At 41.9% G+C, this 16,430-nt stretch overlaps 2 protein-coding genes across 6 annotated transcripts in view; one reads left to right on the top strand and one right to left on the bottom strand.

Annotated features, from left to right (window-relative positions):
• RBMS3 (RNA binding motif single stranded interacting protein 3) overlaps positions 1–8,832 on the top strand; it is a 629,715-nt gene extending 620,883 nt beyond the window's left edge. The window contains exon 15 of the mRNA XM_032459382.1: positions 2,271–8,832. Within this exon, the coding sequence (XP_032315273.1) occupies positions 2,271–2,277 (7 nt within the window). The 3' untranslated portion in view covers positions 2,278–8,832. The remainder of the gene's footprint in view (positions 1–2,270) is intronic.
• The window catches only part of LOC116657289, a 319,209-nt gene that overhangs the window by 115,566 nt on the left and 187,213 nt on the right, over positions 1–16,430 (bottom strand). For 4 of the 5 annotated variants that reach the window (XM_032459393.1, XM_032459395.1, XM_032459392.1 and 1 more), the window contains exon 1: positions 9,741–10,758. In XM_032459393.1, coding sequence (XP_032315284.1) covers positions 9,741–10,025 — 285 coding nt within the window. In that variant the 5' untranslated portion in view covers positions 10,026–10,758. Of the gene's footprint in view, positions 1–9,740; positions 10,759–16,430 lie in introns of those variants that run through there. The other variant, XM_032459396.1, reaches the window with a different exon arrangement.

Below are 16,430 nucleotides of genomic sequence, written 5' to 3'. Positions count from 1 at the left end.
TAAACATCATCAGGATATTAATGATGAGCAAACATTATGTCCTTGTTACCATCCTTATGCGTCCTTTAAGCTCATGAGCAGTAATTCATTTTCTTCACACAGTACTTTACAGTCTGCAAATGATTTTCACCATCATCATCTCATTCACACGAACTGCTCTTTTTAAGCTGCAACTCATTTTATTTTTAAACGAGTCCCCCTGTCCAACGTAAAACATTCTCGTTGCTCCTGAGCACAGCCTCGACAATTCTGAAGCCTTCTATTCTGATGAACGTCAGTGCATTCCATAAGCATTTATGTAAAGCTGCACTGTCATCCTTAATTTGGGGCAGAGAATGTGGACCGGAGGGATTTCAGTTCTATTTAAGTAGCAGCTCCCTTCCCCTGCAAACTTCAGCTAGCCACCATGAAGATGTCAAGTACGGCCACTTACTTCTCATCTGTTTTCATGGAGCAACCAGATCACTCGAAGGCTCAAGCGAGTGACGGGAGAAGGCTCTTGGAAACATTTGTGTAAGGTGATAACACTTGAAAGGCTCTCCAGCCTCGCTCATAAATACAGATGCCTTGAGATCGGGGCACACGGCAGACCTTAGCAGGGTGTGTGATCACGCACACACACACACACAAAATTGTGTTCCCATAACAGGATAGATTTTTAGCGGAGCAAATCTACACTTTGCAAAGGTATACAGTGAGATCAAATGTATATCATAGTTCCCATGACTACGACTACTAAAATTTCCCTTATTTTTGATGTTCTTCTGAAAATGTGTATTGCTTTTATTCTTAAAAGGAACCCCACTTTTCTTGCATAACACTGAAAAATATATGTACTTCTAGAGACAAACTATTGGTATAAAAATGGAAATATTTAATCTATCAACTGGTTGATATCAACCAGTTGCTTTCTTTACATGATTCCAAGAATAAGTTAAGCAGGTTTCTAAGAGCCGACCTGACTCCTGTGAGGGCTTTTTGCAAACTAGGGAAAGGAACCCCCACCTCTGGGTCATCCCAGGCTAACTGGCATATAGTTCGAAACACTGTCGAGGACTTTTGTGAATTTGAATAAAGCCAACTTGCTCGGGGCAGATGCCGCCCTGAGCCAGTGCACACAGCTTGGGGAACAGACTGTGGGCTGGAATTCACCCCCACGCACCCCTTCAGCCATGCATCCTGTCCAGTGAAACACCTGGACAGCTCTCTCCAGCAACCCTGAGGTTTTGTTACTAAATTAAGCAACTGAGCCTCAGAAGAACCTGCAGAGCACAAAGGAAGACACCTTCATCTAAATATGACCTCCAGATAGTTTTAAGAATCTTCTTTTTAAAACACACCCCTGAAATTATTTAGCCAAAGTCTAATCTGTGGCTGGAAGAGCTAAGAGAAAAGATCAAGCCATCTGAAGCTCGACCCTGCAACAGAGATGGGGTGGAAACAGAAGACATCACGTGGGCTGGGCCAGGCAAAGTGGCTTATCAGAGAAATGGCTTTTATCTAGTTAAAAACCTATTATATGCATCTCATTCTGGCCGACTCCTGGAGAGTAAAAAGCAGAAATAGAATAGAGCCCCTGCTGTCAAAAATTTAAATCCTTGTTGAGATGATGAGCAAGAAAGAAAAGAAGGGAGAAAGTCAACAAAACTTCAAGGCTCTCTTCCCCATCTTACATATTTTCATAGACCGTAAGCTTATGGGACTGTATTTGGCGAGCACCAGGAGGTAACATGCAATCCATTATTATCATATGATAAACCATATGTATCCTGGTTATAATACACTACAGGTCACATTATAATCCATCTGTATCCATTATAATCCAGATGTATCCTGGGTACCTGGTAGGGGCGCATAGATTTGTTGACTGAGTTTGTGATGAATCCCATGGAAGTTCTAAAAGGACAGAGTTACTCAAAGAATGTCTGGGCGAGCTAGAACGTAAGCCAGGCATCGAAGAAGACGTTCCATGAACATAGTGCACCTGGCTTCTCTAGGTATGCTTCTCGTATTTACAACTTCAGCATTGAAGGATGTTCTTGATTGATTCGCCACGGTATTTAACACGAACCAGCTCTGCAGCTCAAATATGTATTTGTGTGAAAGGGGCAGAATCTGGCAGCCTCACAGGCTTGTACCACTTTCTTGGCGACTCTATTGCATTGAAGGAGCTCGGTGGCTTTTCAAGAGTGCTCGCTGGAAACCAGCGCAGAAGGTGATTTCAAAGTTGCTTTGCTCTAATGACCACTCTTGTTCCATTGTTCTCACAGACCATAAACGAGACTGAAGAATGTCCGTCCGAAACTCTGCCTTGAATGAAGAAACTTCGTTGAACGAGAAGTTGGCTTCCAGTTTTGCACAGGCGTCGATGGAATCCTTTTTCTTTTTTCACTCTTAATTTTCTACTTTACCCAATGAAAACGAAGTGTTTTTATGTGCTGTGCAAATGGTTCCTTTTGGGGTCTGAAAGTTTATTTTTGCCATCATTTTTTTTTAATTAAAGAAAAAAAATATCCCAGATGAGGAAAACAACAATGACAACAAAGCAAAACACGGGAAGTTGACGTTTATCTGGAAGAATATTTGAATTAAGAATTTAACTGAAGGTGTAGATAGATTTTTTTTTTAAACAGAAAATCCGATGTCAAGAGGCAGGCAAGCAGAAATGGAAACAAAGAGTCTTCCTCAGCAATTAAGCTACTACATCCTTTTCCCTTCTTGTTTAAATCTAGTGGGTTTTTTTTTATTTTATTTTTTTTCTTAGAAATATTTAGGTAAAGTTTATCTTGAATCTTAATTGCCTTAATTTTAAGGACGTCAAAAGCTCTCGAGGCAAGCGTCAACGTCTTGTTAAAAAAAAAAAAATCAAGAAAGAATTGAAACATTGTGCCGGCTTTCACTGGTACAGAAGTTTAAGACTATGAGTTTTTAGGGTGAAAAAAAAAACTGTACAGTTTAAAAGAAAATGTTTTTCTTCATTTGAAGAAAATTTGTTGATAAAAGAAACCGTGGCAACTGCAAAGATCGGGAAAACGCTGGGACTTTTCATGAACTTGGTCTTAAGTGTTGAATCATTCTAGAAGGCTAAACCATTTGACGGTAAAGTTATTAACATTGGTTTCAAAACAACTGCATTAGAAATAATGCGTGTTTGGGGGGCAGAATGCAGATTTTTTTAATTTACAAAGCGTGAACGCTAGCAAAAGCATTAGTGCTTTTTATCTGCAGTCTTTTTTATGAGCTTTACAAAGTTTTTAGTCAGCTTTGCTTGTCACATTGCAAAACCTAGCTTAAGAGCATTGAAAAACAAAACACTTTAGATAGGAGCTTATGGTCAAAAAGTGCAAAAAAAACCCAAAACAAAACCCACAAAAAAAAAAAAAAAAAAAGCAATAGATAGAGAAATTGTTGACAATTTCTGTAGTCTTTCCTAGTTGTGATCAAATGCAGCCTATGGATGGCCTATTTTATACCAAAGATGAAGTGGCACCTATTGCAGTTCAGAAGACAGAGGTTGTCTTTCTTTCCTTTTTTTTTTTAAAAAAAAATTTTATTTGACCTACATGGCCGGACCAGTTCTTACTTTGTTGTTTGTTTAAACTACCTTCCACTGGTGTTTTACATACTGCAAAAAAAAAAAAAAAAAGTTGTTTGTTTTTATTTTAAATGTGTATTTGTTGATAGAAGCTTGTTCCTCCTGTCTTCAGCAGTATCACCATGAAGAGTTCTGGACACCAAGCAACCGAGCCAGAAGGCTTTCAATCCCATGAGCTTTTGTGGCTCCTTCCTGGCTCTCTTGAATACTGAAATCTGTCTTGATGGCCACCAATGAGCTAAGACTCTTGTTTAACAGGTGGAGATTTTTCTTTACGTGAATTTTGAACTCAAGTTACTTCCTGAACTGGTCTGGAAGTTCACGGGGCAAAAGAGCTGAGTGATTCTCTGTTAAGTGGTGAGTGGTCGCCGGAAAAGGTCTCACTGTGTAACCATAGTCTTTCTTTTAAATTCCTGCACTTCTAGGTTTTGTCTCCTCGTCGCCCACCATGAATAGCCACTTTGACTCTGCAACTGGAGAGGGTTTCCTGTTTTTTGGTTGTGGTTTTTTTTTTTTTTTTTTTTTTGCCTTTTGCCTCCTTTCACTGTATTTTCATGTGTTGTCAGAAGAAAGACAAAACAGACTTTTTTTTTTTAATTTCAGTCTAACTCTCTGAGGCAAGTAGGACCAATAAGACTGAGGATTCTATTAGTGGAATTTAGGTAAGCTTTTAATGCTAGTTGACAATCAAGAAATTGTATGATTTCTATTACTAAGAACCAAAATAATTAGATTTGATCAACTGTTAAAGCCAAAGGAGATACATTTGCATTGAGAAGGATGCAAAGCTTTGTCTAAAATGAAAATTGACTTAGCAAACATCTCTGCATATTTGATTCATGAAATCCACGTTCAACCTGTTTTCAGTTTTAACCTGAAATTAAGGACAATGGAACTTTGTTAACTGAATCATGCAGTAGAATTATTTTTCTAACGTATCTTCAGAATCAAACAGGTGAAACTCTTTTCACAAAGGAGTCACAGGAACCTTAGTCCAGAAGGAAGAGGGAAATGCATAAAGTGCACTGTATAAAGCAAACAGGGTAGGCTTTTAGAAACTAAAAAAAAAAAAAAGAAAAAAAAAAGAAAAATTAAAAAAATTTTAAAAGGTAAAGCATATCCCCATTAAGTCAACATGAGTAATGAGTTTGACTCATAAGCAAATGATCGATATTCCATTATTTATGACCTACACCCAAAGGGCCTGGTGCTGAAGTAGACTCAGTTCTCTTGTTGGAAAACCCGTGAACTGGAAGTTCATACGTAGAGAGCGAGTCTGTATCTTTGTGGTCAAATTACAGGCAAAACTATATCCGAGAAAATGTAGCTACAGAGCAATCCCATCTGGTCACACTCATCCGTATGGCTTTTCCATGCTTTAGAGAGAGTCCTAGATTTATACTTTCTTCTCTTCCATTCGTCACCTTCTCATGTGTCTTAGGGGTGGCACTTGAGTTCTGTCTTTGAGAAATGGGCCCTCGAGTTGCAGCGGGGCAGCAGCAGATCTGTCCGGCAACTGTGCTTTCTGTTTCTCTTTTTCAGTCTCTGAACTCTGTATAAATAAGGATTCTCTTGGGCATAATTCATTTGAATATGAAACCAACATGCTGTCTTTTTCTTCTCTTAAAAAAAACCTCATGTGATACAAAGAAAGTCTCATTTCCACCATCAGCGGTGAGGCTCAGAGGCAGCTGCCGTGCGGCTGATGAGTGTGCTGGGTACCTTCCTGTTTCTATTCAAAACGACTGCTTCGTTTATACATTCAGCAACGTTTTCTTTTTCAACTATAAAACTTCATTAATCTCTTTTTTTTTTTAAGCCACTTCAGGCAAAAGGAATTCACTTGTCATTTGATGTGTCCATGTGTGGTGTTTCGTGCTTTCATTTTTTTTTTATATATATTATGCCATTCTGTAACATTCTAACTTAAAATCTAAAAGAAAAAAAAAAGAGGGAAAAAGAGGCGCCTGTTCAAATTTGCACATGTCATGTGACCTAATAATTGTTTTCAGGAGTCAAGTCTGGGGGGAAAAAATAAATAAAAGTGTTCACAGGTAAGCAGCGTAACATTGCATGAAGGGTGAAGCCAACCGGAGCACGTGTTCAGCGCGTACAGACAGCACAACCCTAAGTTAATCAACAGTAGAGACTGTGCATATTTGAATCCAATTTAGGACTATGATCTTTTTTTTTTTTTTTTAAAGTATTCGAGCCTGTATTCAGATGTTTCCATTTTCCCTTTCGACCATAATTTGCCAAGATTTAGCCTAAGTGGCAGGAAACAAACTAAAGCCACGATCCAAGCGGGGTGAACGCCGTCCCACCCAGACTCCAGTTACATCGTCGTGCAGGAGGCGTACTCTTTTCATAGCAAGGAGGTGTTGTCAGGGGGGAAGTCTGCAGAGTGATGGGGACCTCTTCGGGGCATGGCTGCGCCTTCTGAAGATGTCACCAACCCTCGGTGGACTAAAGACGACGCTCGTGGGGTTGGCGGCTCTTGGTCCTTTAACGCAGGCTGTCTGGAATTTTGCAAGTAACATGATCATCTAAAAAAAAAAAATCTGCCTGACTCCAGTTTGGTCAGAGTTTGGTTTTTTTCCCTGGTAGATTTCAACCATTCAGACATTGTCCCCAGGCTTCCTTTGAATCAATTCTGTGAGCTTAACAGATCTGCCGCATTCGACAGCGTGTAAGACTCCTTGGCACCCCTCCTAATGAAAAACTGCGTGGTGTTAAAAGCGTTCATATTAGGGATGGGAAGCCAAGAGCAGGGGAAGGCTGGATGGAGCAGGCAGCTCACTGTACCTACAGAATACATCAACCCCTTGCAAATCTGCTTTGCAATCATTTTCAATCCATGAATTACAAAATAAAAGGACTTTGTTGTTTCTTTCTTTTTTTTAATTTATTGGAATAATTGGTGTGTGTATTATATATACCTGTGAATCTTTCCCAGTGGCCTAAAATTCCCATTAATGAAAGGGGAGATTTGATTTAAACAAGACCTTTGCTGTCTTCTCTGTGCTGAAGGAAAAGATTCCACGGACTGTCCAGGCAGAGATTATAATCTTAGGAGGAGACTGAAAGCACACTTGACAATTCAGTCCCATTCTTAATGCGAGTGCATGAACCGCTGCAAGATGAGCTGCTAAGCAGAGAGAAGTTCTTCAGTGGGTTTCAGTGATAAAGATTTTTATATGATCTAAAGTCAAATGAAAGGAGACTCTTCATGTACGTATACAGCAGCATTCAGCACATCTGAGGAATCACATCTCGTAATGAAGTTTAAACACGTCATGGAGCCTTGATCTGTACTGTCTTGTCTGCAGTACGGAGTAAGGATGAGATTTTGCTTCTCATGTTATTGTGACTGACGTGCTTCCAAATTCTGAGCTCGCGGCCACTGACAGCCCCCCCACTCCAGCCTGAGGGACTGATGGAAATTAAACAGGCTCATGGATTCTGTACACAGAACCCTCCCAGTGGCAGCATAACCGTGGGGTTTCATTCATAAAGCGACTGATTTTGCAAATGGCATCTACTGTGGCCTCAGAAGACAGCTGAGTCTAACTCTAATTTAACACTTCTTCCCAAATATCCTTAACTATGAAATTGGTCCCTTAACCCAAGTGCTCTTGGTCACGGCTGTCCTTCATGGAGGACGTTGAGTTCAGGAAAGTACAAAAGTGAAATACAGAGATCCCTGAGTGGCCCGAACGATCTTTTATGATGGAAGGCAGGGGAGCTCGCCCCGACTGGTGATCTCTTTTACCTTTGGTTTTATACCCCAACATATGCTCACTGTCATGTGGGAAAATAAAAAAGCTGGATGGTGTCTCAATATTTCTTTCTTTGTATTTCCGGGAGGGAAAATAATGCTTTCAGGAAGGTTTCTTCCATTCAGAAGCTCTAATGCTGAGGCAGGGGTCAGATCAAGCTTGGGGGCCACAGGAAGAATCACGGGGCCACTGGGTCACCGTTCTCTTCCATTTCATCCCCTCTAGTCAGTGACCGCTCTGCTGACTGAGTCGTGCAGGAATGCCCGTCGCCCCCAGTTTTGAAAGGCCAATCACCTCCTGTGTGGACTTGTTTTGTCTTCTCTTTTCAGCTATTAGGACCTGGGCTCTATTTCCTTTTATTAGCATCTCACCAGGAGGATGGAAAAAGAAACATTCGGAAATAAAATTCAAATCTGTCTGTTTTGTTTCCTGTTAAGGATTGATTTATTGAAGCAGTCTGAAATCACTGGTAAAATTAATGTCAGAGCATTCCTTACCGTGGGGTTTTAATATCCATAATGTCCCTTTCCCATCTGCCACAAACAATTGAGAGTTGGCTGTATTCTTGCATAAATAAAGGGAAAAGAAAAAAAAAAACTGTAGGAAAGGATTTGGCTTCCCTCAAAAGAAAGCTGTTTTGATTTTGTTCACTATGGAAATTTGAACCAGTAGAAGAGGTCAACTCAAAATTGAGTTATGAGAATATCCTAACAGCTCTTGGTTAAATCGGCACCCCTCGCCCCCAAAATGCCTTGCTTGGTCACTTCTGACTTTGCGTCACTGCATGAAGGCTGAATGACCTGACACTCCAGTGGAATTTTTTAAAACAACTATTTCAAATTTAAATCGTGTCCAAAGCATAACTTTAGTGTTACGCTTTGTATTTTAAACCCTCCAGTCTTACGTTATTAAGAAAGATGTTTTCTCCTGCTCCCCAAAATATGTTATTTCCTCATCTATCAAAAAGGGAGTTATTCCATACTTTTCAAGGACTGTAAAAAACTATTTCAAAGAGACACTTGAAAAAGTTTTCTCCAATCTGGAAATTAATATTCCACTTATTTTAAAAGAAGAAGAATATAATTGGAATTTTAACTTAAAAATATGTAAAAGTGTGCTTGCTATAAAATACTCAGTTTCTTTAAAAAAAAAAAAATGGAACATGGCTTCTTTTAAAACCCTTGTTTCAGGCCGTATCTGACTTCATGGGACTTCTGAAACCTCATTCAATTTTGACTTTTATTTAAGAGCATTTTGTACTGCTGTCTCTGACTGTCATGGAAAATTCTGTAACTCTACGGTGTTTCTGGTTTTATTTTTAATTGTTTCATCTGTACCGCCATCGAATTAGCTACCATCTCCCTCATTCCTTGGGCTTTCTGTAGATCAGTGGATGTTAGGTTTAAACTTCTGTTTTCTTTGATGAAGCTTTCAATAAAAAATGAAAATTAAAATCAACTGAGTTGGGCCATTGTGTTTTTCTTCACTCTTCCAGAGACGGATTGAGGGAGAGACTGTCTGTGTTTAACTGGGTGTATTGCTGGCTTCCTACACAATTTCTCAAAAAAAAAAAAAAAAAAAAAAAAAAAAACATCCTTGGTAGCAAAAAGTGAGAGAAGAGGGATTATTCTATTAATGCAAGGCGACCCGAGAAAACCACTGTTTAGGGTGTAGACCATTTAGGTGTAGCAGGTGTAGACACACTCTTCCCAATTTTTATGCTTAAGGATTCAGAGGTCACTCAGCTCCTGTCTCCAAACATGCCTAGCTGTATCTTGTGTGAAGACCGGGGCGGGGGTGGGGGTTCATTATATATAATAAGGAAATTTCTTTTGACCCCCGTGGTTTTTATCTCTGCAAGGATTAAACTTCAGGTCACCTCGAATCAAAAGTGTCCATTCTTCAAGCTGTGGATGACTCTGATAATCAGAGAAGCAGGAACTCCACGTCTCTGGTCCAGAATCATCCAAGCTGACTCAGATCTCACATTCAAGGGCCAAATATATCCCCTGCTGTAATACGCATCTGCGGTATGGTTCCAGAATACTTAATTCTACTAGAGGAGACAAGAGGCAAATGACAGGAGTGAAATTCCTAAGATGTATTGAAAACAGCAAAGTAAGTAACTGTTAAGATGGACAAAGTATGTAGAGCAAATGAGTGTGAACACAAAAAGAGAAATGGAAAGACCAAGAAAGCGATGTGTGTTTATGACGCACTAAATATACACAAAACACCATGCGTTCATGAAACCTTCAACATACATGAGAAATGTGGGGCACTCAGTATGTTTGAGGTCTCCGTTCGGTCACCCTTGGGCACTCGCGGCAACTTCTCAGGCTCGTTGGTAGATTTCAGTCACTCACCTTGCTTCTCCCAAGGGCAGCACGCAGGTTCCATGGGCTTCTTTCTCCTGGGGCCCCGCCCTGCTCAGACGCCATCTCTGGTCCTTGTAAATACACCAGCTGCGGACAAAGATGACGTGTCAGAGGCAGAAGCAGGCAGAAGTGTGAAGATGCAGAGCCTTCAGTGAGCGTGGTCCTTCCACTCTTTCCGAAGCATCCCCCAGATGAGCTGACCTCCCCCAGGGCAGTCCCCTTGTTCTTGCTGTGGGGGCTTAACCGATGTAGTAAGTCGTGTGATTTCAGCATCTTTACATGATCTGTGAACCTTCCTGTTCCTGGGCCCCTAAAACCGCATGATGCTGTACTTGGAGGCTACCACTGCATCAAGGCGATTTCCCACGTGGTGTCTTCACGCCTGAGAGGAGGTTTGGAGAAAGCTTCCCCGTCAGTGCCTGGGCTCTGAGAGCTTCTATGTCACCCCTTCCCCGTATGAGTCACAGGTCACGTTCACTTCTTGGCAGAGGAGATGGAAGAGAAAGGTGCAAGACTGGAATTACTGAAGAGTCTAAGAAAACAAGACTTGAGGATCTTGAATTTAATTTTATTCACATTCCCTAGGAATTTTTTTTAAGAGCAAGGGTTCTTTTTTGGTTTGTTTTTCAGGAATTGTTGGCTTTTGAAAAGATACTGGTACCACCATCACCACCCATAAGCACAAAATTTTTGCTTCAAAAGGCAGGGCCTTTGGGAATTCCCTGAAATGAATCCATAGGCTTCTGGAGAAGAATCCTTGGTTTAAAGAGATAGAGATGAGAGGAAAAAAAGACTAGAGAATGAAAAAACAAGCTACAATAATAATAATGGTGTTCCTTGTATATAAAATAACCATGATTTCTTAACCCCACATCTATGTACTGTTTACTGTTTCATAATTTATTTTCTCCAAGGAGAACTGAGTGCTTTGCCAATTCTCAATAGTCCCAATAAAGTTCACGTTCAATAATGCTTTCTGTAAAGGAATGCTGTCAAAGATAACTCTTTTAGCTGCAGTCCAAAATTAATAAAATGAGAAGTAATATAACTCGTGCTTAATCTCAGAGGGTTTTATTATTTTTGGATTTTCTGTAAAAGGAGCATCATTTGTAGTAATTAGGAAAAAGTCTCTCCTGGATCAAAAAGGCAGTCTTTTTGCTGACATCCTTAGAAACAGAGGTCTCTCCCGGCATATTTCTCCTGCCCTTTAGGAAGTTGCAGGTTCCTAGTGTGACAGAGTGGCCACCAGGTGGCACTGCTGGGTTAGTTGCTGGTGGATTCCACACCCAGTTCCCAGGTTCTGTACTTCTAAACAGAACCAGTGATGTGCAGTGTGGCCGTTAGAGCAAAGGTCCCCACCAACCGAGCTGAGCCAGAAGCTGTGCCGGGGCCACCCACACACTCGAGTTCACTCAACCTCACAAGCGTGCCCCGAGGTAGGTACTGCTGTTGTCCCAGCTTTCAGATGAGGCTTGGGAAGTAGGGCCACCTACCCATGGACCTGCTTCTAAGGACGGCTAGAGTGTGTTTGTAAAGACAGGCTCAGAGTCAACTCCTGGGTCCTAAGGTTCCCTCTTCTGCAAGGACTTTGGGAAATGCCAGTGTGGAAGGCATCCTTTCCCTTTTCCATTTTTTTTTTTTTCAGCTCAATTGGCTTGAGATTTTGTGGTTTCATTCTTTTTTTTTTTTTTTATTGAAGTGTAGTTGATTTACAACGGTAGCTTCAGGTGTACAGCAAAGAGATTCAGTTTTATATATATACATATACATATATATATATATATATTATTTTTCAGATTCTTTTCCATTATGTTATTACAAGATATTGAATAGAGTTCCCTGTGCTCTACAGTATGGCTTTGTTTACGTGTTTTGTGTGCAGTAGTGTGCATCTGTTAATCCCGACCTCCTAGTTTACCCCTCCCCCGCCTTTTCCCCTTTGGTGACCATAGTTTGTCTTCTAGGGATGGTCATTCTAATCACCTTGGTCACAATCCCCATTTTCCACCCCAGAAATAACTTGCTGCTGCCACCATCTCTGTGATTTGTTCTGGAAGGAAAGGACCTGTCTACCACATAGATAGGCGTAACTTGTCATTGACTGTTTTCACTGAACAGCTGAACAGTGCCCAGCACACTGGACACGCCATAAACATTTCAATGATACAGTAGACCCGGGTCTTATTTACAAGGATGTCATATTCTAGGAAGCACCAGTTCATGACAACACTTTAGCATGAAATGAGATCAGATTTTGTGAGCATTATGCTTAACCCTCCCGTGGCTCGGTGCAGAGCGGATGGGAGGGCTGCCTGATCTGAACGCCGTCACATCTCCCCACATCCAACACGGAAGATCTTCCAGACCCTTCACTGCTGCCTTTCCCTAAATCAGACCCTTAGCAGAGTGGCTGGATATTTCACTGTTGCCCTTTTCCCAAATCGTCTGGGACGTGTAACTCTTCTGACAGCAAGGGGAGAGGAGTCTGCCATTCTGAACTGGTCCTAACCCTGGGAGCAGCTGGCAGTTACCAGCACTGGTCTTTTCACCGTCATGCGAGGTAAGTGCTGACGACCACATTTTAAACAGGAGGGAGCCGGGGCTTGGAAAAGTGACGTGACTTGGCCCTGTTTTCATGGCACAGACTGGATCTAAGCTTAGGATCGGCTAGATACAAAGTCAAAGATTTTTCTCTTATATAGTGGGGGATCCAGGGGATGACTTGAAGGGGTACGCTGTGTGTCCAAAGTAACTTTAATGTTACCTGACACGTCACCCTTTTTATTTTTATGGGTAGATCACAAAATATTGGACAAAGATATTGGACAAGCCATGGATAGATCATGGATTCAGACTTTAGGTAGACCATGTACAAAACTTTTTCTCTCTCTCTAAACTTCAGCTTCTTTTTTCAGTCAAAATGCATCCCTTTTGTGTCTCAGAGTGGTTATCAGGTATACGGTAGGCGACGCATATATCACGAGTAAAGCCTCTAATCATTGTGAAGGCATCAAACACGGCACATCAATTTAACCTTTCCATTCTAAAGGTCCCCTTTAAAGCACAAGATGTGCTTGTGAAAGCATCTCCTGAGAGTTAAGGGCAAGGTGAGTATCTGAGAAAATGGAAGGAGTCAAGAAGGCAACGGTAGAGCCAAAATAACGGTGAGTTACTCCGTAGCGTCGCCCAGATTCCAGAGGACACAAAGGCCAGACTTGAAACCACTCGCTCCCAGGCCACCAGAACACAAGAACACAGAAGCTTAGCTGCTAGTTGAACTAAATCCACCCCCACAACACACACACACACACACACACACACACACGCAATTTCAGATGATAATCCTTTAAAATCACCCAATCAGCAAACCCTCTCTGCCTTCTTGGAGCGTCCAATGTCAGGGCATGTAATCTACAACAGGCCGTTGGTGGAGGTGGGCAGGTCTTGGCGATGAGATACGACCACCGTACACGTGAGCTGCAAACCAGGGTGAAGACCTGGGGGGAGGGTCTTCTGCAGACCTCAGGTCCATAAGGAGTATTTACCCCAAGAAGCAGACAGGATTAAAACAGTCATGGCAATAAGCAAGTTGGATCAAACACCAGTCCTTCCAAGACAAGTGATTGCTGCTAGAGAAACATGAGTGCGATCCGGCCTTTAATGGACCTGGAAAAAGTTCAAATGAGCACGAGGTAGTGGTTGTAAATATACAAACAGCTCTGCCCTCTTGCCTGCTACCATGGTTCCCCTTCCCCTCCCCACCTGCTGTCTCCTGGTTGACTTGTTTTGTATTTGCTTTTTACTTTTTTTTTTTTCTAAAATGGAATAATATCAACATGCATATAATATTTATCATTCTGATTGTCCATGATTGTTACAAACAAAATTTTCAAATGCAAGCTGCTTTAAAGAAAACAAATACCTTACTTCATGGCAGAGAAATTAATTTTCCTCTTTCATTTTCTATCTGCAATTTAAAAAATACAAAGTTAAGATTATAGTATGCAGGTTTTTTTCACTTATATTATGAGTACTTTCATTACATTCTTTTTTTTTTTTTTAATTGTTTAATATTTCTCCTCATCTGTTTTCAAGGAGCAACCAGACCACTTGAAGGCTCAAGCACGTGGTGGGGGAAAGGCACTTGGAGACATTTGTGTAAAGTTTAAGTGGTAGATTGGACCACTGTCCCTAATTCTTTTTTGTTGTTGTTGTTGTTTTTTGCAGGGGGAGGTAATTAGGTTTACTTACTTATTTTTTTCATGGAGGTCCTGGGGACTGAACCCAGGACCTCATGCATGCTAGGCGAGCACTCTGTTACTGAGCTATATACCCTCCCCTGTTCCCTAATTCTTTGTGCTCTGTTTTGGGATCACACCCCCACAGCATTTGCTACCTGACTCTTACACCAGAGGCAGAGTGCGGTTCCCACCCCTTGACTTTGGTCTTGGCCACATCACTTTCTTTAGCCAGTGGGATATTAGTGGACTAGTCACGAATAGCTTCAGCGTGCGATTGCGCAGCTCGCCCCGAGGGCGTCCATCACCGTGAGCCGCACGGTAGGAGCCTCTGGTTCCAGGAGATGGGAGGTCTCTGGAGCTCACCTGAGCCTCACCCTCACCGTCAGTCTAAAGCCAAGCTCAGGGCCTTGCGGTCTGAAGCAGCAGCTCCCACTAAGCCCCCTAGGTCAGCGGAACCATGGTCACTCTGCAGACCCGTAGAAATGAGAACAAATGCTGAGATATTCAGGCCGTTTGTGATGCACCATGATGATGAATAGGAAGTTACAAGGATCTGGCCAGTTTCAGTTTTCGACTTGCCCTCCTCACTAAGCTTAATCATTTCCAGCTTTTGATTTAAAGTGGGAGACCTGCAACCCTTCTTCTCCCTTGAACACTTAGACGCCATCGTAGGATTAGCACTTGGCCTGGTTTTATGATTATTGCTGTGTCTCAGGGAAGAGGGAGGCCCGGGGAGAGGCGGAGAAATGGGGGAAGGGGGTCAGCAGTCGCCAGAACACACACAACATTTGTCCACTAAATCTGTCATCTTCTGTGCGCGTGGGTGGGTCCTGGTGCCGCAAACAACTACAGTAGTAACATCGAAGATCACTGATCCCAGGTCACCAGAATGGACAGAACGACACAAAACTGGAACTATTCCAAGAATCACTACCAAACTGTGCCACAGAGATGCTGCTGGAAGGATGGAGCTGACAGACTTGCTCTAATCAGGGTTGCCACAAACCTCCAATTTGTAAAAAAGCAATAAATACACGTGAAGCTCCAAAAAGCGAGGTCTTGCCTGCACACAGCTGCAAGCGTGAGAAGGTCCCAAGGCTGAAGACAGAGCGGGGTAAGTCAGGAGGGGGGTCGCTGGGAGCCAAGGGCGCAGGGCTGGCCGAGGTGGCTCAGGAGCGATGCAACACAAAATGGGGCAGAGAAAGAACAGTGGCCCCTCACACGCTCAAAGTCTGGATGGAGTCAGAGGAACCAGGAAAGCAAACTGAGAAGAAATTCTGCGTAACCAGATGGAGAAACTCATGTTAAGAAAATAAGAGAGAAATGAGGTTCCAGAAGAGAAGGCATGCATTTGAACCCCGCTGCGGCGGGTGGGCGGGGAAGCCGGATCGGAAGCGAGCTGAGTAGTGACTCTGAAAGTCTTAACTTTTGTCGAAAATTGATCCCTCAGCTAATAATGACATTCATGTATCTCACCCACAAGCAGACCTTAATGCGTCTGTAATGAAGATGAGTTTCCTAATTAAGGGGGTAGCAATATTTAGTGGGGAGATTAGTTTCCTCTGTTAAAGTCCATTTATAATTTTCTTGAAACCCAATCTGATGGGATTACTTGAAAGCCCTATTTAGGAAGGAAAGTCTGTCTTCAGACTCTTGCCTACCTAATATCTGATTCTTAAAGCAATCGTGGATGTAGACGCAGCAGGTGAGTTGGCGTTCCCACCTCAGGCTTCAAGTCTGCATTCCAATCTCATCATTCCTTGAGCTCCGTTACGGCTGGTAATGGCTCCGACGCCGAAGTGCAATTGTGTGTGAGTGTGTTTGCACGTCTCGGGCGCACTGAGCCCGTCTGATCTGTAAGAATCACCCTGGATGTTCTTGAAGGCGGACCAGAGCCTCTTGGCAGTGACTGTCGTTCACTGCATCTGCTGAGCTGAGCTGAAATTTAGGTAATCCAGTATCACGGCATGGAAAAATGCGTTTCCAGCCCCGCGTTAAGCTTTACTGTGCTTTGCCTGAGTATTTAAAAGAAATATTCTGTTCCAGCAACACTGGATTTAATTGAAAACTCTTTAATAAAATGAATGCAGTCAGAAGCCATTGGTAAAAGCTGCTGAGAGGCTGTGATGTTTGCATTCCCAAGTGCTGAAATTCTGACAGAGTTGGGAGAGCAAAGAGGAGGAAAATCAAGAGTAGAAAAAGGAATATTTCCACTTCTTTTTTAAATAACTTTCTGACTGTGATACGCATTTTCTGGTCATGACTCACCGTGTGATGACAGCTAAGGCAGAAATATTGGTGAATGTTGGTGTATGTCCTTTCCAGTATTTTCAGAATATTTATACATTATTTATATATATTTATATTTACACAATACTTATACATTATATAAAATTTAAATAAATTTAATACAATTTTCTGAGTTCTAGTTAAAAGA

The sequence above is a fragment of the Camelus ferus genome, chromosome 17, assembly GCF_009834535.1.
Source record: "Camelus ferus isolate YT-003-E chromosome 17, BCGSAC_Cfer_1.0, whole genome shotgun sequence".
NCBI lineage: Eukaryota > Metazoa > Chordata > Mammalia > Artiodactyla > Camelidae > Camelus > Camelus ferus.
The sequence above is the reverse complement of the archived record's forward strand: the minus strand, read 5'-3'. Positions and strand labels throughout refer to the sequence as shown.